This window comes from Pithys albifrons, chromosome 2 (genome assembly GCF_047495875.1).
Source record: "Pithys albifrons albifrons isolate INPA30051 chromosome 2, PitAlb_v1, whole genome shotgun sequence".
In the NCBI taxonomy this organism is placed as follows: Eukaryota; Metazoa; Chordata; class Aves; order Passeriformes; family Thamnophilidae; genus Pithys; species Pithys albifrons.
The window spans coordinates 110,825,521-110,849,063 of NC_092459.1; the positions used below are offsets into that span (position 1 = coordinate 110,825,521).

At 41.4% G+C, this 23,543-nt stretch overlaps 1 protein-coding gene across 1 annotated transcript in view; it reads right to left on the minus strand.

Moving 5' to 3' along the window:
- The window catches only part of PPP3R1 (protein phosphatase 3 regulatory subunit B, alpha), a 38,814-nt gene extending 21,574 nt beyond the window's left edge, over window positions 1-17,240 (minus strand). The window contains exon 1 of the mRNA XM_071582088.1: window positions 16,975-17,240. Coding sequence (XP_071438189.1) covers window positions 16,975-16,977 — 3 coding nt within the window. The 5' untranslated portion in view covers window positions 16,978-17,240. The remainder of the gene's footprint in view (window positions 1-16,974) is intronic.
- Window positions 17,241-23,543: the final 6,303 nt, after the last annotated feature.

The window sequence follows — 23,543 nt, forward strand, 5'->3', positions numbered from 1 at the left end:
CCAGCAGGACCAGGGCCCTGGTTGCCACTGTACTTGGCACTGATGAGGCTGCACTGAACAATCCTGTGCTCAGTTTTGGGCCGTGCACTTTAAGAAGGACACTGAGGTGCTGGAGCATGTCCAGAAAAGACTGACAAAGCTGGTGAAAGGTCTAGAGCACAAGTCCTATGAGGAGCAGCTGAAGAAGCTGGGGCTGTTTATCCTGAAGTAAAGAAGGCTCAGGAGTGCCCTTGTAACTCTCTTCAACTCCCTGAAAGGAGGCTGTAGCCAGGTGGGGGTCAGTCTCTTCTCCCAGGCAATCAGCAATGGGATAAGGGGAAACAGCCTCAAGTCGCACCAGGGGAGATTGAGTTCAGGTAACAGGAAAAATTTCTTCACTGAAAGAGTGGTTAAGCATTGGAAGAGGCTCCCCAGGGATGTGGTGAAGTCACTGTCCTAGAAGTGTTCAAAAAGTGAGTGGATGTGGCACTTTGTGATACGGTTTTGCGGGCATGGTGGTCTCTATTCATTCAAAGGCTGGACTTGATGATCCTTGAGGTCTTTTCTAACCTTATTGATTCTATGACTATTTTGTACCTTCCTTTAAGCTGTTAAGAGTTCCCTGGGATAAAGAATGGATTCAACAGCCATCAAGCTTTAGAATGCACCCTAAATATTAAAAAAAACCCTCAACCTTACCTTGCTTTTAAGTTATTCCCAGTGTTTTTGGGACATATTGGCTATCATATATCAACTATTACTGGTCACTAGAAAAAAACAAAGCATGGAGAAAAAAGGTTGAAGGAAGGCCATTTATTCCAGCACAAGACTTGACTTCATTTAGACATTTCAGGAATGATTTAACTTACCTGACTCAGCACTAGCCCCATTCTTGAAGCTTCTTATGCTGAAGGCACTAAACCAAGAATGTCAGAGGGAAACTGAAAACTGCCATCATTTAATTCCTACACTTTAATAAAAAAACCCATAATTTTTCAGGTGTAAATTTTCCAAGGATTGCTAACCTGTTCTCCTCTAGATTTTATTCACATACACAAATATTATCCAAATATTGACCCCACAGGAGCTAAAAACCGAGAACCATGTTTTTAATTGCCCAGAATATGTAATAACTGAAGCATCAAATGCTTTAGAATCCAGTCTAATAATCTTTCCTCTTAAAAAAGAATCATCTGAAAGAGCTGGAGAAAACACACAAATTTCATTTGGGATTAAAAATCTTATCATTGTATTTAGTTAATACATGGTTGTCCAGTCAATTTAAGGTTTCATTTGAAGAGGTAGACGCATTTTCCATTTTCTGGTAGGCACAATTTTCAAGAGGATACAACTATCTAGCATGACACATCCACAACTCCTTTGCTTCCACTTGGGTGTTTAACACCAGTGACATAGGACTGCCAATACCCTCTTCCATTCCACCTTCATGTTTGGATACAATCTCAGTTTTGGAGACTACAGCATAAACTGTGTTCTCCCCTGAGAGCAACCATCATCCCTTGACACTAAATCATAGAATCATAGAATTGACTGGGTTGGAAAAAACCTCCAAGATCATCAAGTCCAACCCTTGGTCCAACTCCAGTCCGTTTATCAGATCATGGCACTCAGTGCCACAGCCAATCTCAGTTGAAAAACCTCCAGGGATGGGGAATCCACCACCTTTCTGGGCAGGCCATTCCAATGCCTGAGCACTCTCGCTGGAAAGAATTTTTTTCTGATCTCCAACTTCAATTTCTCCTGGCAGAGCTTGAGCCTGTGCCCCCTTGTCCTATTGCTGAGTGCCTGGGAGAAGAGACCAGCCCCCACCTGGCCAGAACTTCCCTTCAGGTGGTTGTAGACAGTGGTGAGGTCACCTCTGAGCCTCCTCTTCTCCAGGCTAAACAACCCCAGATCCCTCAGCCTCTCCCCATAGGACTTGTGCTCCAATCCCTTCACCAGCCTTGTTGCTCTTCTCTGGACCTGCTCCAGCCCCTGAATCTCTTTCCTGAACTGAGGGGCCCAGAACTGAACACAATACTCAAGGTGTGGACGCAGAGTACAGGGGAAGGATCACTGCCCTGGTCCTGCTGGCCATGCTATTTTTGATCCAGGCCAGGATGCCATTGGCCTTCTTGGCCAGCTGGGCACACTGTTGGCTCATGTTGAGCTTCCTGTCAATTAGTAGCCCCAGTCCCTTTCTGTCTGGCTGCTCTCCAGCCACTTTACCTTATGGTAACTTTTTGCCTGACACTTTCAGTTACATTTCATGTAAAGTTTACCAGAATCCTGAAAAACCACTGAACTTGTATCAGTGCTCAGTTTCTAAGTATAATCTTAACTGAAAAGTGAAAACTATAAAGGTACAGAAGATAGAATATTAACAAAAGCTGCAAACTTAATACCTCACCTGAATGCTAATCAACAGCAAACATCAAGAAAGGCTACAAGCATTTTGTAGTCAAAAAAGTGGAGTGCTGGAAAAAACTAAAACCAAACACATCTTCTAACTTACCTTTAAAAGGAGAAGATGTAAAGTTTTAGATGTGTTACCACCATAGCAGCCTAACCTTGTTAATCCAGCCTCTAAAGAAAACACTCTGTGACCTTCAGTAGTGAAGGAACTCAGAAAAAGATTAATACCTAATTCTTCAACATGGCATTTAAATTGCAGACATCAGAGATAATGAACCAAGGCAAAGGGGATTGCTGGATTTGGGATTACAGTAGAGATCAAGTCAGGTTAAAGCTGTTACAGCATTCTGACATTGTTGATCATTGCAAGTATGCAGAGTAGGTGTTATAATTCCCTTTGCCACATTTAAAACAGAAAGTCTCATTAAAAAAAAACAAACAAGGGATGATTCTTTAGAAGATTCTTCCCTCTCTCATGTATGTCAGGTTCTACCACATCCCCCCTCATGATGCAAAAGGCAAGAAAGACTGTGCAAGTCTTAGGAAAAGCCTGCAATACTCCTTAGTCACTATCTAATCCAGTCATGCCTCTGCACAAGCTCCATCAGTCATTTTAAGGGAAGCCACTTGGCCCCTGGCTGGCATTTGGCCAGTCACTTCTGCTATCCTTTATTTAAATCCTTCACTGTCCACGGGGCTCCTCCAATGTGAGATATTAATGGCTTAAGGCCACCACAGTCCAGACACTATTCTAGGATATCACGGGGAAGCCCTAAACCAACCAAGCAAGAAGCAAACCTGAAACTAGAGATGGCTACTGTTGCCAAAGCCTCTACCAGACAGGAAAACTGCAAGTTTAAGAGGATTCAGCCTTTATCCTCAACACACAGTTTAGTTTTATTAATATTAAAGGAAAAATAGAAATAAAAAGAATTTCAAATATTTTATTCAAATAGAATAACCCCACTCACTTTAAATTTTAATGTTTTCAATTTCAAGTGCTCAGGACTGAAAAGCAACCCATGAAGTCAGTCCAGTTACAGAAGGGATTTTATGGTTTATATTCATATACATAAATGGCATTGCTTTTCCTATCCAAACTCACAGGTGCTGAGTTTTCAGCAAAAATCTAAACATGCATGATCTTAAAGATATGACAAAGTACTTGGTTTGATGTATAGACAGCACTACTTTACTCATCTGCAGATAAAACAAAAAGGTGTCTCCCAGAAAAAAACCTGTCACCCAAGACAGAATAAAACATAGAGATCCAGCAGAAAGCAGCTTGCCAAGCTGCTTAAGAAGAAAGCATCACCAAAGATAAAAAGTTTTACTGCAAAGTTATTTCCCTAAATTCAGGGAACAGAAGAAGCCAAGTTGAAGCATACACTGAAAATACCATTCACAGGTGTGTATCTATGCCCACAAGTTCCATGCAGACATAATAAAAACCTAAAGGATAACTAGAATACTTAAAACTTAACTCAGCAACATCTGCAATATGTTATATGTGACTATTCAAATTTTCTGTTCTATTTTATGAGCTTGCAGTATGCCAGGTAGACAGGTAATAAACAGTGCTAGAGTCAAACACAGTGAGTTTTTAAAACAAGGCAATGCAGACTGTGCCACATTCAGAAAAGGAGCAAATAAATCTTATTTGAAGGGGAAAAGCAAAACCTCCTGTGTACCAGAAACCATAAGCTCTCATACAAAACCATAAAAGCTCTGAATGCAAAAACTTGCATAATCACTGCAATCTGTAAATAAAACTTGAGAGAAAAGGCAGTGACAGGAACAAAAGTGTTAACTTTATGAGCTAAGGTACAATTTGCAATTTCACTTTTGGCAGTTCCCAGCTGCTGCTCTTGAGAGGAACGACCCAGGCTGCTTATGCAATCACTTCAGAGCTCGCATTTCTAAGGCTTGCATCACTCTTGAAAATTCTCAGAACCCCGTAATTTTAAGGGCATAAATGAATAATGAACTCTCCAAAAGCCAAGGAAAGGAGATTCCCAGAAAGATTCTGAAGTAACGCAACCCTTAGTAGAGGAACAATAAAGTTGTGCCACCACTAAATCAAAGTAAGTTGCGATGCAATCAAGGGTTCCATGTGGAAGGTCCTTGGGGTAAGACAGGTTGCTGCTCCATTGTCTCTGGAGGAGTCACAAAAGATTTACGAGGTATTAATTTATCTGTTCCACTTATGTTAACGTATTTCACAAGCCTCTTCATGGGAGTTTATTCAGTTCTCTCAGCTAAAGGGAAGACCACAGCAGGCTTCTTCTCAGCTTTAAATGTAATTGCAATAGTTTCTAAGCCGATCCACCCCACGCCTGTGCTGTTACAGGGACTAACGACACACCAGTGAAAATGAAACCGAGACCAGGCTGTCCACAAAATTTGTAAATCCAAGTACAAAACAAGGCAGAAAATACAAAGAGTGCAAGGGAACAGACACATCAATGACAAATTACAAAAAAAAAAACCAAAAACCACAAACAAACAAAAAACCCCTGAAACAAAAAAAAACAACCAGAAATCTTTATGTGTAACAAAAGTAGCATTGAAGAGGTTTAGAGAGCATTTCACAGAAGGCAACATTGTATATAGTGTATACAGTACACAGTGCAAAAGAAAATGGGAGAAAGCATAAAAGGTGACTGAAGATTATAACAACTGACTAAGGTTTCGTGGGATTGTTACAATTAAGGGTCAATATCTTAACAAAGAAATGGCATCAATTTACAGTTAACACGATATTAAACCAAAACAAAAGACAAAGCAGCCACATTGATCTTGTTCTTCAGGACACTGTTGGATACAAACTGGGTATCAGACACTTTTCCTTCTCCAATTTAATCACTTCATCAACAAGAGGGATTTTTCCCTCCCCTTTTTTCGGTGAATATAAACATAGAAAATCCAAGCAACTGCAAACAGTAAATTGTGTCTCACTCGTGTGAAAGAACAACAATTTCAGATTTGGAACAGCACAGTAACACATAGAACAAAGGAAACAAAATTTGATTCAAAATTGATATCACTGAGAACCTGGAGGGACTACAAAGTCCCACAGTTTCCACCAGGAATTAAACCAGATTATACTCAGGCTATTATTTAGCATCTCATACTCTGTCAAATGAAGGAAGATAAAACTACCCAAAAGACTCAAAACACTCACTTTGCAGGTAAAATATTTAGTAAGTAATTAAAGCTTCTCCCTTTCTCTGCAACAATTGGGAAATATAACAAATTTTTCCCAGAAAACAATGCTCCAAACGTTCTCTCCAACACAAAGCAATAGAAGAGTGGTCCAACAAAACTGAGAATTTATCACTGGCTGACCCACATATAAATAGGAACAGAAGAGTTATTTTACAAGAAGACATTAAATGACCTATATTGAACTATAATTTGCTATCTATAGATATACTCTCATGAGGCTGCTTTCAATGAGGCCAATTTAGTTGTCAGCACTTCCAGGTACTATAAAACCAAAAAGAACTAAGGAGTTTCAGCCATTGGCTCTCTAGAACAATCACAGCAAAAACTCTGCCAAGTTAATTGGTAGTTTAATATTCCTCCAAAATTAGCAGAAATTGTTAAAGGATTATATTCTCTGTAATACTTTCAGTCAAGCACTCTTGCCACTGGATTGATGACGACTGTGAAACATGAGGTTTCTTTTCTCTGCATTGTTTTTGAAACATGTTCAGTCATTTCTGGAAATAAGTCACTTAAAGATATAGTACTTGTTGCCATGCTTGGAAGTTTAAACTTATTTTCTGAGTAATCTTCAGAAAGCTAAAGGCAAGTGCTATCAACATCTATAGTCAGAAACTACCTCTTAAAAATACAATTTGTGGCACTCCAAATACAAGAAATGAGTAAAGCTCAGGAAAGACCAGTCTGCTGAAATTTCTGAGCTTCTTGAACTTGGTTGTACCAAGATCACATGAAACACTCAAAGCCCAAACTCTCCAGGCAGGAAGAAGAATGATAACCATTAGACCAGTTTCCTCCTATGACTCTTCTGCATTGCTGTGAGCATTAGAAAGGAGTAAGAGCACTTTGCTGAAATGCAGGAAAGGATCTATAGCACAAATCTATCTAATTTCTGCAAGAAATGGCCACAGATCCTTGTGCCTGATGAGGTGTATCTCACATCTGTATCAAACAGACAAATACGGAAGATGAGAACACAGCTGGAAATGAAAGGACCGTGTTATCCTCCAACAGCAACCCACAAACATTAGTCAATGTATTTGCTTCTCACACAGCTCATAAAGGCCCCTTGCCACAAACTGTTAACCAACCTGAGCAAGCAAAGATCACTATCAGTTAGAAACTAAGTTTAGATGGCTTCATTTTTAGGGGTTTAGACACAGCAGATTCACTGCAAACAGATCTGTAGAGGGGAAAGAAAACAGCAAAGATCCATTAACAGATTATACTGCACCATACAACATATTGAGCTCCTCAGTGTGGAAGACCACCCTGCAGTTGGATATAATTCCCTATTCACAGCAGAGTTTGGAAGCAGCCAAGAACAATGTGACCTGTGTATCTTTATCAATTCATTATCCTAAGTTTTCAGGTTTTACCAGTGTATGCAGTGATGTGTTAAGAGTAAAGGCTTTGGGAACAGCTGCAGGTGTATTTTAAATGAATCTAAGAAGGCCTAGAGGAAAAAGACAATGCAGCTCTATTGGATACACCACTTTACTCACAGTTATAATAAAATGCCCTTGAGCAGGGAAGTTTAAGTGCCAATTCAGAAAGTCTCAGCAATTCCCACAGGCTGTACCACAAGGGCTTAGAACAGTCAGGAAAGTCACAGAGGACACCACACAAGTGCACAGAAAGAGGGTGCACAAACAGATGCTACCAGCAGCCCTTCTGCCCAGGTAAGAAACTTCTACACAGTTCAGTATCACTTAGTGTGAAAAGGGGAAAAATCTTGAGTCTGGAAAGAGAAAAGCGTTTTCAGGTTGCCCAACAAAAGGGGAGAAAGGGGAAGGAGTACACTAAAAAAGATCACAAAGTAGGCCGAGTGTCATTCAGGATCCATCACAAAAGAAGCTGAAGAACACTGTGAAGAGCTGTGAAAATGACATGTATCTCAGAACAGACAAGACAGTTCAAAAACGGTATTTGGTTTCACAAACTGACAAGAACAGAAAATAATCAAGGAGGCAAAGACGCAGAGCTGGGCAAGATGTGCAAATCAAGGGAAGCAGCAGACAGTATGAAGGGGAATTGTTGCATGAATATAGAATCTGAAGAAAGGAGATTATTTTTATCTGGTATTCCTAATCATAGTTAACACTAATCTCAGTTATTTTCCTTTTTTTTTTTGCTTTCACTAAAGGAAAATAACTTAATCAGAATTTAATGCTGTAAGCTATTAAATTTAGACATTTTAATAAGCTCTGGTTTAGTTTCTGCCATTCAAGCATTCATGAAGAATTCAGAGAAGAATAAAGATGAGTCATATGGTTTGAAAACACGCCCTACCAAAACTATGATCCAATAGAGAGGAATTACAATCACTGTAATTAAAATATCAAGAATTTTACACATTAAATAGGTCTTATGGGCAGTACCAGCTTCCATTCTAAGTGAACACTCAATTGCCAGCATTCTAGAATTCTGGAAAAATTAGCAATTTGTTTTCTGAAAAAGATACACTGCAAATTTCCAAAGTCTCCCAATTATCACACACTTCCTAATGAAAGAAAAGAAAAATGAAACATAGTAAAACACATTAAAAATACCACAATCCTTCCAATTAAGGTTTTCACTGCTATGGACTATTCCAAAATCTTGACAGAGTTTTCTTTATATGACTTGTGTCAGGGAGATTTGTCATAAACCTGAGGTGATGTTCACTCAAGAGTTGGTTATATGGAGTAATTCTTAAATGCTACTTAAAAGATGGAATATTTTATTTTAGGTAAAGTTCTTCAGGGCAGAAACTGACTTGTTTCTTGTATTTATATACAGGAATGCAAATATTGAGCATCAAATACAGACATCTGTCACTTTTGTTACAGGCTAATAAAAGGGTACTCGAAAGATTAAATCAGAATTCCAACCCAGTTCCAGTAGCTTATACACAACCATGTCAAATGTTTGAAAAATTATCTAAAATCTCATTACCAAAATACTGCCAACATCTGTAAGCAAAAGGTTCATGCCACTTGCTAAAGGAAAGATCCCTTCATCCTGACAGAAACCAAAGCTTATTAATTGCTGGAACTGGCAATATAACCAGAAACAGCTGTCCCAAAGAGCTGTAAATGTTCAGTCATAAATGTAGATAAAAGCAAGCATAAAAGTACACACAAAATTAGAAAAATTACTGATACTTACAGGGTGCACAGGTCCCAAAACAAGTCAAACACATGCACTGCTGCACAGCCCTAGTGACTTCCAGTCATAATTCCCAGTTTCTCACAATGAAGAATCCAGTTCAGGGCACAGGACAAATAACTGGATTCACCCTCAGTGACTGACCCAACTGTGCATGGAAACACAACCTGCCCACTGAACCACAGGCCACCATCCTCATTCTCTCTTCATATGCTTCCAAAAATATACTGTTTGCAAACCTTAATAGACAATACATACACATTTGTACACCACTAATACAAACTGCAGGGCAAAGAGCACTTCTAATTTTAAAACAAGTGTTCTAACAGCTCTTTGTGAAACTCTGGGTAACACAGATTGACTTCACACACTGCACAGAAGCTGAACAACATCTCTGAGAAAGTAGCCAAGGTAAAACTACTGCTAAACCACATGCATTCTGTCCCTCAAACCAATTGTTCTGGAATCTTTACCTGTTCAGCAATACAGTATTACTACTTCATTACATACAATGCTTAAAACTTCAACCACCATCTTCTCCTTCTGCTCAGTTTTAGTCTTTTATTCATGTGACTTTTAGGGCATTTAGTCACCTTTTAACTCACCATCCCATTTTTTTCAAGGCCTCTCAGAAGAGAATTTTTCAGAATTGACCTTTGGCAAACTCAGCTGCATCAACACCAGGGTGCACTGAACATCCAAGACAACACAAAATTCAAACATAGTAACTTTCCATCTTTTACAAATTACATGTATCATTCATCTGATTTTCCAATGCACTGCCTGAAACAAAAAAATCCCTAAATCCAGGGGTACCTAATGCAAAAGCTTTGATCTTGTTACTAAAATAAACAGTGTTTTGAATAAAATATTGCAGGGAAACTAACACTGCTTAAGACTCACTGAAAAACATTAAGAAGTAGGGCACAGATATTCTACTGGATACCCCTATGAAGAACAGTGATTAGAGTACCAAGATAGTCTACTCGAGTCAAATATAAAAATTGTGTCTATTTATTCGTATGGATGGCATTTTTATTATTGCTGTTTAGGAGTTCTTCTATTTATCATGGGGTTTTTCCTAGACTTGTTATCAGATCTACATGCAGTAAAGCTTTAATCTAAAGAAATCTGTGAAGTGTCACTTCAGCATTACCAACCAAACTGACCCACGACTGCTCACATACCAAGGTGCTAAGCCTGTTAGCAGTGGCTCAATACTAAATTAAACTTCCCCAAGGGAACATCTTACACACACAGCACTGGAAAGCTGTTCAGTCATCGTGCCTGCAGAGCACATGAGTTCTTCACAAGTTCAGAACTGAAATCATACCCACAGAGTTTATTTAAAAAAATAAAATACCCCCACAAAACAACTCCTTTTAAAGTCCTTTCTGCAAGCCACAGGATCATTGAGCAGAGGGAATTCAAGTGACTTCTTTCAGCTTCAGTGATGCTGTTCAGAACCTACACAGTCAGCAGTGAAACAACAGGGGTTTTTGCCTTTTACCAACTATTACAAAAAACAAACACCTGATAAATTTACACGGAGAGCTACTCACAGGGTGACAACAGAGAAGGGGTAGTAAATGGTCCTGTAGTTTCTAGATGCTGAAAATAAAGGGTAAAAAACTTCTGTATTTGTCACAAATATACCAGAGTAAGCAAAAGTTCCACAGCATTTAAAGATGATCTTAGAATTATACTGTGATAATCACAGTCAACTCTGCTTTTTCAGTAGTTCAGCTTCTTCCCACAAACATAGTAATGCTGGTCTTAATTTCTGGGCTTCCTATCTGTTATCCCATTCCTTCCTCTCCTGCCCCTCCCAAATTCTGAGAGAATTTCTTTAATAAATGTCTTGCTACATTTAATTCCTATTTTACCTAATGTAGACAATGTTATGAAGGGTTGTGAACTTCAAGCTGGCTGAATAAGCACAGTATCAGCTTACTGGGGGAGTTCCTCTTCTTGATGTGGCTCAAGTTTGCTTAAAAATGTTCATCCACACAGACTGTGCAAATATTCACTAACTGGCACAACCTGTTTACAGCTCAGAAGCCAAAATATTTATTGGCAGTTCATGAGAAATGTTGTCCTTTAATCCAAAGCATTTAAAGGGTTTCCGAGACTTCTTTAACAGTTAAAGATTATTTATATCACGGGGGATTCTTCCTTAATTGTGGAAGGGAGTATCAATAGCAGGGCCAAGTGACTGTCAAGTTACAAGAGAGTCAGATATAGTCTCCAGCCTGTTTTGCAGCATCAACAACCCATACTGCTTGTGGCTGTGCTAGGTACAATCTGGCAGCAATATATAAAACAGTCTTTCTCTTTGTGGAAAAAGCCTAATGAAATATAGCTGCCAAATTAAAATTTTCAAGCCACACAAAACATCAAGATTAAAAAGAATGGACAGTCCAGAAATTAATTCACTTGAAAGAGGAGGAGTTTATTCTTAGACAGACCTGAAACTTGTAAAAAACCCAACTCTCCACAGATTTTGCCAGTAAAATTATATAGAACAGACCTGAATAGAAAGACAAGCTTAGTTTAAGCTTAACCCTGGTTAAAATTAGCAGGATATTACTAAGGAAATACAGTATTTCACAAAGTGACCAAAATAATCTAGCTACATCATACATCAAGCAGAATATATTGTCTCTAGTCCTATACTTGAACTAGTACACCAAAAGATTTATCCCGTTCCAGATTAAAGATGTTGGTGCATGTCCAAGTCTTTCCCACTTCATTCAGCACATTAAGGCAATCTCTGCAGCAGATCTTTCTGACACTGCTGGTGTCAAGATTATTTAGGCCCCTGACATCGAAGAAACAGAGTAGCTTTTATGGGATATGAAAGGTCCATTTCCAGGTCTAATCTCTAAAAGAAGGCACTTCAAGTGGCTAAGACAGTGTTACAAAGATCTGGAAGAAGGTAGTGTGTGACTAAGCTTCCAACCACTGCACACCATCCCAGGCCCCAGGCCCAATGGACAACACACAGCACATTTTCTAGCACCTGCATTTTATAAAATCATCAGCCCCAAGACCTCAAATTCTGCAGCAGTTAATTTGATTTAGACATATTTATTTCCAGAGCTACAAACACACTATCCATTTCCAGTACCACATACTAATGTTAACTTCTAAACAATAAAAGGGACCTTGGGTAAGTTATTACCCTGCCATGACCTACAACACTTTTCATCTGCAGAACAAGGACAATATTTACCAGCCTCACAAGAGCACAGCAAGATAAGTTCTTACAGTCTTTAGGAAAGAAAGAACATGTTTAAGTAATTTATATAATCAAGTCAACCAATAAAATTCTTACTGTTTCCAGGAGTTCCAACTTTTTTATGTTTTAATTAACGTTGGCCTGCAAGCCAAACAAGATGCCTGTTTTCTAATGGTGCTCTGCCCAGAAGTTCCAAGTTAGTGACCTTTAAGCACAAGCATTTTTCTCTTTTGATGTAGATCCACGTCTCTCATTTCTTCCCCATCACTTCAATCTTTACTCCCCCATCCCCACAGTGCTTGCTCCTCCAGAAGCAGAGGAGTTTGATCGTGACAAGGACATCACACAGTAGCACCTTCCCTGTTTCTGCTGATTCTGGCAAAGAAATAGCACGTAGGAAGCGTGGGAACAGTCAGCTCCCTTTGCCCCCATGGTGTTTCTGTAGGGAACACGAAGGAATAAACAAGCTCAGGAAAACAGAAAAACATATAGTCCAGAAGAAGAGAAGGACAGAAAATTGGGAAATGTGTCACTAAATGAATTTGCTGCCAATGAACAAAGAACAGCACAGTGCAATTTTTCTCCCAATTACAAGTTCACAAATGGTATTACACAGAACAGGGAGAACAGGCTTGGGAGGGAAGAGAAGCAAGGAAATCAAGAGCAAATTGCTTTCAACAAGTCATATATTAGCTCAAATTACAAAAAAATATTTTTCTATGAACACAATTTCTGGTCACCACTTCATGTAATTAAACCAAAGTCGTAAGAGTTTCATGCTCAACTACCATTCAGACGTAAAACCTTTTAGGAGAGGGTACAATTTTCTTTAGTGAAACACAGCTAAACACAGGCAGTAAGGAAGAGGGAGGGAAAGCAAAATAGTTCTTTTAACTAGGAAAGGAATCAAAGCAATGCTGAAAAACCTTATACAAGTGTAATTTATGAATTACAGTAGAACACTATTAAGCATACCTATAATTTAAAAAAGTTATTCCTTCTCTGCCAGGTAAGCACCAACTCAACATCCAGTTACAGGAAAGCTGCCAAGATCTTCACTGCTGGATTCAACTTCTTGTATGTCTTTCTGACATGAACGATGGAATTCATGGCTCCTCAGGACAGAAAGCTCCTGGAGCAGGTCCAGCAGAGGGCTACAAAGATAATTAAGGGACTGGAGCATCTCTCTTATGAGGAAAGGCTAAGGGAGCTGGGCCTGTTCAGCCTTAAGAAAGCACGGACCTCATTAATGTGTATTAATATCGTAAGGGAGAGTGTCAGAGGATGGTCCAGGCTCTGCTCAGTGGTGCCAAGCAATAGGACAGGAGGGAATGGGCAGAAACTGATGCACAGGAAATTCCACCTGAATATGAGAAGAAACTTCCTTCCTGTGAGGGTGACTGAGCACTGGAACAGGTTGCTCAGAGAGGGTGTGGAGTCCCCCTGACTGAAGATATTCCAGAACCATCTGGATGACCCTGCTCGAGCAGGGAGGTTGGACCAGATGACCCACTGTGGTCCCTTCAAACCTGACCCATTCTGTGAAGAGGCAGAAACAGACCAGGAAATGGTTTGGCACCAAAATGCACATTTCTGCCTCATCTTGTTTCCTCAGAAAGACCAGAATTACTGAATCCACCTTTTCTGGCACTGACTGACAGAAGACAGTCCCATCTCCTTGAAGATATGAATTAAACACAGATTTTAGATGTTATTGGTGACTGAAGTTTCCCTTTCATTGCTAAGCCAGATGTGTTAGATGGTGAATATACCGAAGTTTCTCAGGTATGCCCATCAGAAACCATTTTTTGTTCAGCTACTCAATTTTTATTCCTTCCTATTGTTAAATTAATAGTTTAATCATATAAAAACAGAATTCTACTTCTACCATAGAAATGGTTAAAAAATACAATTACTTTTTAAAAAAATCTCTCCTTCTGCATTAACAGGTTCTATCTTCCTTTTTAGATCACAGAGTTAAGGAAACTTGCAAATTCAAACTGGCTTCTAAACTATACCTCTGAGAATGACCCCCAAAATAAAATACTTCATTAACCTGACTCAAATATAACCTTCAAATGAACTTCACAGTTTGAACCCTAGACCAGTTCTCCACCTGTGGCAGAAGCCCATCAGTAGGCTGGAAGAGAGACCCTGTGAGTGCCTCTCATTTCCTGTCAGCTGTTACGAAAAACTGAACTGACTATCCAGATATTTGTCATGATAGCAGTGAAATTATGATTTGGTAATGAAATAATCAGTCTTTTGTGCAGCTCAGAACCAAAGTATTTAATAACCTCCCCACTACATAATAAACAATTATCTAAGATGGTCTTCTGAGTTTGTTTGTTTGTTTTGTTGCAAAAACCCTGTTTCAGTGGTTCTTGACTCCAGTAATTTAGAAAGTGTCAGATCAGCTCCAGCTGGAGAAAAGCACCAGAGGCACCACTGCTCAAGTGAAGTGAGTCAAAACAACTGAATAGTCCAGCTAAGATGGGTGCACCATGGAACATGTTTTCTGTGATTCTTGTAGGATTCTGTGGCTTCAGTAGCACAACTATAAAGTTCAAGAGCTGGATATGAACCAGAACACAGATCATCCCAAGAAAAGAGAATTTATCTATCCAAAGCCAAGATTATTTAATACCTTCCATCTGTGCTGCTCACCTTTTCCTAGAAAACACTACTCATAGGAAAAACTTGCTAAGTCAACTCTGACAAAAATAGCTTATCAACATTACTTCTGGCATTATGTAATGGACTCATCATCGTATGCTCTGACAGATTATTTTAGAACTGGCTATACCAAAACATCCAGAACTACATTCTTTGACTCACTAGATGTTTTTGTTTTATCTTAAGCCACCTACTATGAACACAACAATACATTCACCTCTTTTTTCAACAGAACTGTCAGCTCTCTGATCCTGTAAGAAGACAAAAGAAATGTTGCTCCAATCTGTGAAAAAAGAACTGCTCTGTTCTAATAACATAAAAGTATAAACAAGATGTACTCCTTTATTACACTGAAAACATCCACTGAGTAACGACAATAAAAAGAAGGGCAACTTAAATGAAACACTGGGGGTGTTTTTGTTAATGTTTAGTTTTAGCTTGATTTTCAGACTACAAGGCAGGTAAGATCAGGTGTTACCAGAACCAGTGCAGTGATACAACTACAGGGAAAAACCTTCTGGTGTTGTCAGGCTTCTGTCAGAAAACAAGCACCTTGACTGGTAGAGATATCATCCACCATACCTTTTTTTAACAGTATCTGCATTTCCACATTGCAATGGGTCATACACAAATACTATTCATGAAGACACAATGTCACAATCAAGATGAATATACCATCAGGAGATGACAGGAGAGCTCTAGTTACAACAGAATGAAAGAAAAGAATAATCAAAGTGAAAGTTAAGTTCATTACAGGTCACTGACATCCACATGGGCATCATGGTTAAACAACACTTTCTTTCCTTTTATGCATGTTAGTCCATCTCATCAGGCAAGTCTTTGAGAACACAATTTTCACAGAAGTCCCAACTCCTGGCAGGATGAGAACAACTGTTTGTGTGGAAGATGATCACTGCCCATGATGATCTATCTATATGCTCCCAGTAATAAGCCATACTGCAACCATGGCCTAAATCATAATAACATTTTCTAAGTCTCAACTTCATCAATATCTTGTTCTCAAAATGTGAGCCTTTTTTTCTCATGGTCTTAATGTATTCCTAACTGGAACCAAACCTTTACATTTCAAAACATTCCTCTGAATGCACATCTAGCATATGTTAAAGTGTACACACAAAACCAGCCTGAGCATGGTGCATTAGTTTCTGCCACAACTTTAAAATTTTAAAGGAAAGACTGCAATGTCCTGCTAAAAAACCAAAGGGAAACCCATTTTCGACCCCCAGGCCCTGTGAGGTCTAATAAGAAATGTGATAAACAGCTGGCCTTGCTCTGAAAGGGTTAAAAACAAAAAAAAATTAAACCACTTGCGTTTCTCCAGCTATAAAACCAAAATATTGCCAGGGTCTTCCTGTAGCCAGGGTACTGGATAATTTAGGCTAAAATAAATGTTTATTAAAAAAAAAAGGGCGTTGATTTCTTGGCAGCGGTGAAGAGCAGGAGACACCCCTAGTGTCGACGTAAAATACTACAGGACTCCATACTGTATCTCCGGGTTAAATTTTACGGCAGTAAAAGGGAAATTTAAACCGTCATGATTGAAAAAACAGAGCGGCTCGAACACACACACACCAACACACCTGGACACAGCGCACACCTCCCCTCAAACCCCAGTGTCACCATCCTATCTGGAATGTCCGCTTCCCGCAGCATTCCCGTTAAAGCGCACATTTATCCAGCCCGTGGGCTACGTGCATTTACAGCTTTCCGGCCCTGCACACCAACAGCACAGCAGCGCTGCTGCTGCTGCACCGGGGGCGGGGGGAGAGCCCCGCGGAGCTGCCAAACAACCCCCGCACGGCACCGCAGCCCAAATCGCCGCCGGGGGTTTCGCTTCCAAGCAGCTCCCGGTGCATCTGGAGAACAGATGAGGCGCAGCCCCGGGGGGTGAAGGGGGGACGCGAACCCCCCGGGCGAGGGGAAGGGGTGCCCGGGAAGGGAAGGGCCGGGGCGGCGGAGGGGAGAGAGGGAGGAGGCGGGGAGGCTGCGGGGCTCCGTGGGCGGCGGAGCGGGGCGGGGGACGCGCCCACCCCCGGGGAGCGCCGGGAGGGACGGAGGGAGCGGAGCCCGGCGAGGCGCTCGCCCCGCGGGAGGACGTGGAGGGCCCGGGGGCGGGAGGAGCGGGGTCAGGGGCAGGGCAGCGGCGGGGCCACGGGGGTTGGGGGCCCCGGCCCGGTCTCGAATATTCCGGCGGGGCGGGAGCTGGAGCGGGGGAGGTGGGAACAGCGAGCGAGGGAGGGGGGAAGTGAGAGGAGGGTCCTCACCATGGCGGCGGGTGGGCGTCAGGCGTCTCCCCCGCTGATGAATCCGCCGAGCCCCGGCCTCGCTGTGCGTCGTCCGGCGTCGCCGCCGCCGTTGCCGCTGCCCGGAGCGCTCCCGGTGCCGCCGCGGGCGCCGCTCCCGGTCCCGTCACTGCGGCAGAGGCGCCGCCGACCCGCGCACGGAGCGAGCGAGGAGGGAGGGAGCGAGCGGAGGGGCGCGAGCGGCGCTGGCGCGGGGCGGCGGGGGCGGGGCCTCCACATCCGGGCACTGCGCCGCGCCGGGGGCGGGGCCGGGCCGTGACGGCACCGCAAGGGGCGGGTGGGGAGTGCAAAATGGCGGCGGGGCTGGGGCGGGGAGGCTGGGGCTTGTCCATGTGGGTGGAAAGGCTTAACGTCGTCAAGGCCAGCAGTGAATGCAGCGCCATTGGTGTTACCCTGAATCATTCAACCCCCCCAGCCACATAACCCAGCGCCGGATCCTCTCTCTGCAACCACGGCAAAGGAGACCGCCCCCTCCAGCCTCCTCTAGGAGGCTTGTGGAGGGCGGGGAGGTCCCTCCTGAGCCTCCTCTTCTCCAGGCTGAACAACCCCTTCTCCCTCCGCTGCTCCTCATCAGAGAACGTGGAACCGGCAGATCCTTTGTACAAGGCCTTGCGTGCTGAGCAAACCCACAGTTTTATTTTTCTTCTGGTTACTAACCCAGAGCTGATTCAGGGTGATAACACACAGGTTTTTTTTTCCTCTGTGTGGTTTGACATGATCGTGTGACTGTTTCTAGTGCTGGGTCAGATCAGCTCTGTGTGGCCACAGCGAGTGGCTTGAAAAGTCTTGAAAATCTCCAAGGATGGAGATTCCTAAGGAGGAACAAAGGAGCAGAGAACGAATCTCTGAATAGTAGGGCTGAAACACCTTAATAAACCTGATGTTTATTGCTACTGCAGCTACTAACTGGTGTTAAAAACTGTCATCTTTGCTCCTTGAGGCCTTTGCCCAGGGAAATGTTCCCTCATGGAGCTCCTGGAGCTGTCCTTGTTCTCCTACACACCCTCTGCTTAGGCTGGTTCCCCTCAGCCACAAAAAGCTGTATATATATATATATATGTCACACATATATAGATGTATTTTTATAAACTGTGCTGCTGGAGACCTCGCTGCTCAAGCTTCCTTCCTTGTGTGACTTCTGCTTTCTGCAAAAGGGGAAAAAAAAAATCTTGGCAGGGAAAAAGCTCAGCACAAGCTCAAGGAGGCCTTTGGAAGTGTGGCTTTGGGAGGTGCCTGCTCTCCCTGTCTCCTGGCTCTTATATTCCTTAGGTTTTTATGTTATATTGCAAGAAGGTATCCAGGCTTGAAGCTGCTCGGTGAAGAATCACAGAATATTTCAAGTTTTAAGGGACCTCTGGAGATCATCCAGTACAACCCCTGGACTTAGCAGATTTTTAGAGTACAAGAGTTTCAGTGCTGTTAATAGTTAATTATATGCAAAACTACAGGAATTGTGCAGTGATGAGATAATTCTTAAAAGTGTTTGCATGTATCTTGTGGTTTCATGCCAGCAGTTGGTGCTTTGTACCCTGGATAGTCTACAAAATAAAACAACTGATAGAGCTGAATGCAAGCTCAGATTAAGATGTAGTCTTAGTACCCCTCTGAGCCAAGATTTAGGGCAGTGCAACTGCTTGCATAAGAGAAGCTGACCCTCAGGGACTGATCTCTCAATATTGTGAAGTTTTAAGTAGGCCAGATGATGCCTTTAAAAACCTCTGTGAAGGATAAAATAAAATAGTGAATAAAGATGGGTTGATCTCACATTCCTTTGGCTGTTTTTCCCTTTCTGTGCTCTCTGCTGAATGTGTTTATTTTGGAGCACCATGACACAACGTATAACACTGTGACAAATGAAGTGGTGATGTGAAAATGATAATTACTTACAAAATACTGTGGTGTTAATACTGCCAAAGAGAAGATTTGGTACCACGTTAACGTTGTTATTCGGCTCACAATAGTTAGACACTTTGCCAGGGAAATGCAAATTAATTCTGCCAAGTTCAAGGTGAATGACGAGCTAATTTGTGGGGTATGGGAAGACTGGATTATTGCTTTAAAACCAGGTTAGTTTTTTAGGACCTTAGCTGAGAGCATGAGCTTTCCAGTCTAAAATGGTCATTTCCTCTCCCTTCAGCTCCTTCTGCAAAAGGAACTGCCTCGTCACTCTTGCCCTATTTGTGGGAGTCTGAGCTGATCTAAGATTAGCAAAGGTTACCTTAAGAGTTCATGGAGAAACCTGGAATCTTGAACTCAAATGCTGATGCACAAATGCTAAGATGGATTGGGAATCTCCCATATGGATGGCTGGTCAGAAACTTGGATAAATCAAGGGTGACCGTGGAGTTCAAGAACAGATTAGAAGTTGTTCTCATCTAAAAGATTGAAGCAAAGCACAGCAATAAACGAGCAGTTCTTAGAAATTGTTAATGACTGACGAATGTTCTGTTCCCAAACTGATGCACAGCAAGGGGGGAGCTTGAGCAGGAAGAACCAAGAGTGGATCAGGGAGACTGCACAGAAAAGTCTGGCAAAAATGAGTAAATGAAGAAGGTGGTGAGTGGTGAAACTGAATTGTTTTGCACCAGAAGAAAACGAAACAAACACTAAAACATAAGTGTAAGCTTTGAGTTAATAACAAATCAGCAAAACAGGCCCTGCTGGTAAGAACCTGGGCCTGGCCACAGGTTATAAATCAGAAAATGGTCTGATCCAGGGAAGGAATTTTCTGCCTGTTGTTATTAACAGATACAGATGTCTAGGATGTCTCTTCTTTAGGGGGGAAAAAATCTAGTTGATAGGATGTCTAGGAATAAAATATTCCTAGATTTCACTGAAAGTTTGTATTAAAACTGACTGGTCTCTGGGAAAAATAATACCTTAAGATCTCAAAATAAAAAGGAATTCTGATGTAAAAATGTCTTTCTGCTTACATCTATCATTGCAGCTGCAGATGCAAACCTGAAGTAAAATCAGCTAAGTTAAATTGTATGCAGCTAGAATTTCTATTGCATAATGTAATGAGATTAAAATAAACAGAAATGGGGAATATAATACCTTAATTGTTACCTATTTATGTTCCAAGTAGAGAGAGCCAAGAACATATGAAAGTACAATTTTTATGTTGTAATGCAGTTATGTCACAGCTAGTAGTTTTGAACCTCTAGATGCAGTGCAAGGATGAGCTAATTTGGTTTTAATTCCCTTTTCTGTTGAGTGAATGTGCCCAAGTTGCTTTTCTTTTATATCTGACTTCTAAAAGAAGTTAAAAATGAAAGATGGCATTTGTTAGTGTAAAGGTAAAGTCTGTAGAAAACCAATGGCTTGCATATAACACTTTGTGTTATGTTATCTGTTTTTCTGACTAATGTTTTTGCAAATATTGATATATGATTTTTTTAATGTGAGTTTCAGACAACACTGTGTTTTGTCATTTTCTGGTATAAGTAAAGCTTACCTGCAGCATAATCACAACCATTCAGACTAGGATCATTATATCATGGAATTGTTTGTGTTGGAAGGGACCTTAAGGGCTACCTAGTCCAATCTCCTTTCCATGAGCAGGGACGTCTTTAACCAGATCAGATTGCTCAGGGCCCTGTCCAGTCTGACCTTGAATGTTTCCAGGGATGGGGCATCCACCACCTCTCTGGTCTTCCACCATTTTACCACCCTCTCTGTAAAAATCTTCTGTATCTCCATGTAGTTGGAAGCTGATTTAGCTACAGATAAATAAATACGTAAATGCTGTACCTATTTGGAATCTCCAGTGTTATTAACCATAATGATGTGACTTGCACAGTGCTTGACCTAGTGTCATCTGGAAAACAGTTTCTGTGCTCTTGCTTCTGTGTGGGGGCTCCAGTTGCAGTTTTTTTCATGGCATTTATCTTTGAAAATGCTATTTGTGATGCCTTAACTGTCTCTAAGTTTTGAGGATTGTAATTATAACGTATGTCTTTGATCCCCTGAGCAAATCCTTCTTTGTCTTGCCTTGCACTGATCTTCATGTAAACAAACTCCCAAACCTTGCTGGATGCAGTTTGTATGAAGCATTCCCCACTCTGCTAGCCCAGGGTGAGAGCTGCCACCTAATTAAATAATCTTCTGGCCTGACCCTTAGCAGGCTGTAAGCAGCTTTTCCCAGCAAGGCAGGTAAACTCTTGGGACAGTGCAGCAAAGCTCGAAAATACACAATTTTTAAACATGTGTGTGTTCCTATGTTTTCCAGTAGTGTTTTATAAAAATAAACAAGCTCTTATTCTTCTGTAGTTCTGGAAAAGGAAGAAAGGAAAGCAATCTTTTATGAACTGGCTCTGAAGGAAAGTGTTTGCAGTTACAGTGGGCAAGGGAAACTGTACTTTATCAGCAAAAGAGGAAGGCTTTTCAGATAGAAATGATAACTGTCCTTTCTCAGGATGTTTGAAATGCCTGAGTAGTGCAGGTCCTGAACTCTTAATATCTGTAAAACCTATTGAGTCCATATTGATTCATCTTGTTTCATTTGTAATAACAGGTAAAATAATAAGCAAATCTAAAGATACGATACTGACTAGAACTGACAAATGGTTGGAAAGATAATGTGCCTCTCATTGTATCTCTCTCACTCCTACATCTGTCTTTTCAGTTGAAAGAAATCAAAGGGAGTCTGCCCTTATTTTCTTGCCTATTTGTGAGAGCACATATAAATTGCCAAGACTTGGGAGGAGAGGGAGATGATCCTTTTCATATCCAGTAAGGCACAGGTGAAACAAACTAGTCTAATGAAATACCAGAAGAATGCTATGGGCCACAGGAGCCTTGTGAAGCTGTAAGTTAATAGGGTGAATTTCAGTTATCCATTGGCTCATTTTGCACCATTGTGGGATGTTGGATTTCCAATTGCTAGAGCAAGTGAAGTTGTATAGTTGCCTCTGGCATATATGCATTTACTGAGACAGTGGTTGTAAATGCTTCTGATCTGTGGATCTTGCTGCCCAAGGTGCTGTGAGTTAAAAGACCTGATTGTAGTTCTGGGCCCCTCAGTTCAGAAAGGATATTGAGGTGCTGGAGTGGGTCCAGAGAAGAGCAACAAGGCTGGTGAAGGGACTGGAGCACAAGTGCTATGGGGAGAGGCTGAGGGAGGTGGGATTGTTTAGCCTGGAGAAGAGGAGGCTCAGAGGTGACCTCAGCACTGTCTAGAACTACCTGAAGGGAAGTTCTAGCCAGGTGGGGGTTGGTCTCTTCTCCCAGGCACTCAGCAATAGGACAAGGGGGCACGGGCTCAAGCTCTGCCAGGGAAATTGAAGTTGGATATCAGAAAAAAATTCTTTGCAGAGAGAGTAATCAGTCATTGGAATGGGCTGCCCAGAGAGGGGGTGGATTCACCATCCCTGGAGATTTTTAAATGCAGATTGGATGTGGCACTGAGTGCCATGATCTGGTAAATGGACTGGAGTTGGACCAAGGGTTGGACTCAATGATCTCGGAGGTCTTTTCCAACCCAATCGATTCTATGATTCTGTGATTCTATTCTATGATTGTTTTTTCTCAGCTCTCAGCCCCCAAGGACTTGAAGCCACAAATTCAAAATCATTGCAAGAAACTTTTTTGCTTTTTTTCTGAGCTGCATTATGAAGAGTGGCCTTCAGATTTCCTAGGCTTACTGCCAGTTCTGGCTAGGATAAGCTGGGGATAAAAATGCTTTCTGTGTCTTTGACCCTACACCTATAATCATCACTTTGTCAGATAGCTCTCTCTGCAAAACAAATGTATGGAAACAATTTGCAAGAAAGGTTGAGACTAAAAGGTTGCTTTTTTTTTTTGAGACTCTGTTGCTTGCATAATAATTTCATATAGTGATCTTGTTTGCTTAGCAGTTCATAAGAGTTCCTGATGGCATCCAGCTGTAGCTGGGCTTGGTGTAATTGGAGGCTTTTTTTCAGAAGACGTTTGTTCTGAGGGCTGTTGTAGGCTGACTGCTCAAAGACCTTGCAACAACTGGAGGCAAGTGCTGTAGGAGTACAGTGTTTGATTTTTTTTTCACTGATGTGCCTCTCTACCAGCTTTTCAAAGGCTTATTTATTTTGCTTAACTCGGTTAACGGAGATAAATATGTATCGGTCTGACTTGTGAAGTTCTTATCTTCCTGCAGTAACTGATTAAGGCTGTAGAGATTGGCCTGCACAGGTTGCTAATAAGCTATTAATGTATGTTACTTCAATCTTGTGGAAACAATCTTGAATTACTGTTTTATCACTAGTCATGTGTTGGCTGACTGGTTCAGGTTTGGGCCAGTACAACTTATGAAGGTGATGACTCAGGCAGCAAACCGGGCCTATAATTTAATGGTGAAACAACAATGTGACAGAAACCCTGCCAAAAGGCCTTAATTTATTCATTCTTTTTCTTGTGGTAGAGAGAAAAGTGGGTATTTGCTTGCTTGCTGAACCCCTAACAGTCTGAGCTGGGGACAGATTTTGAGAACCAGTTAGTAATCTGACTCTTTCAAAACTAATCAAAATAGATGCTGTTCTGATGTGAAATACCTT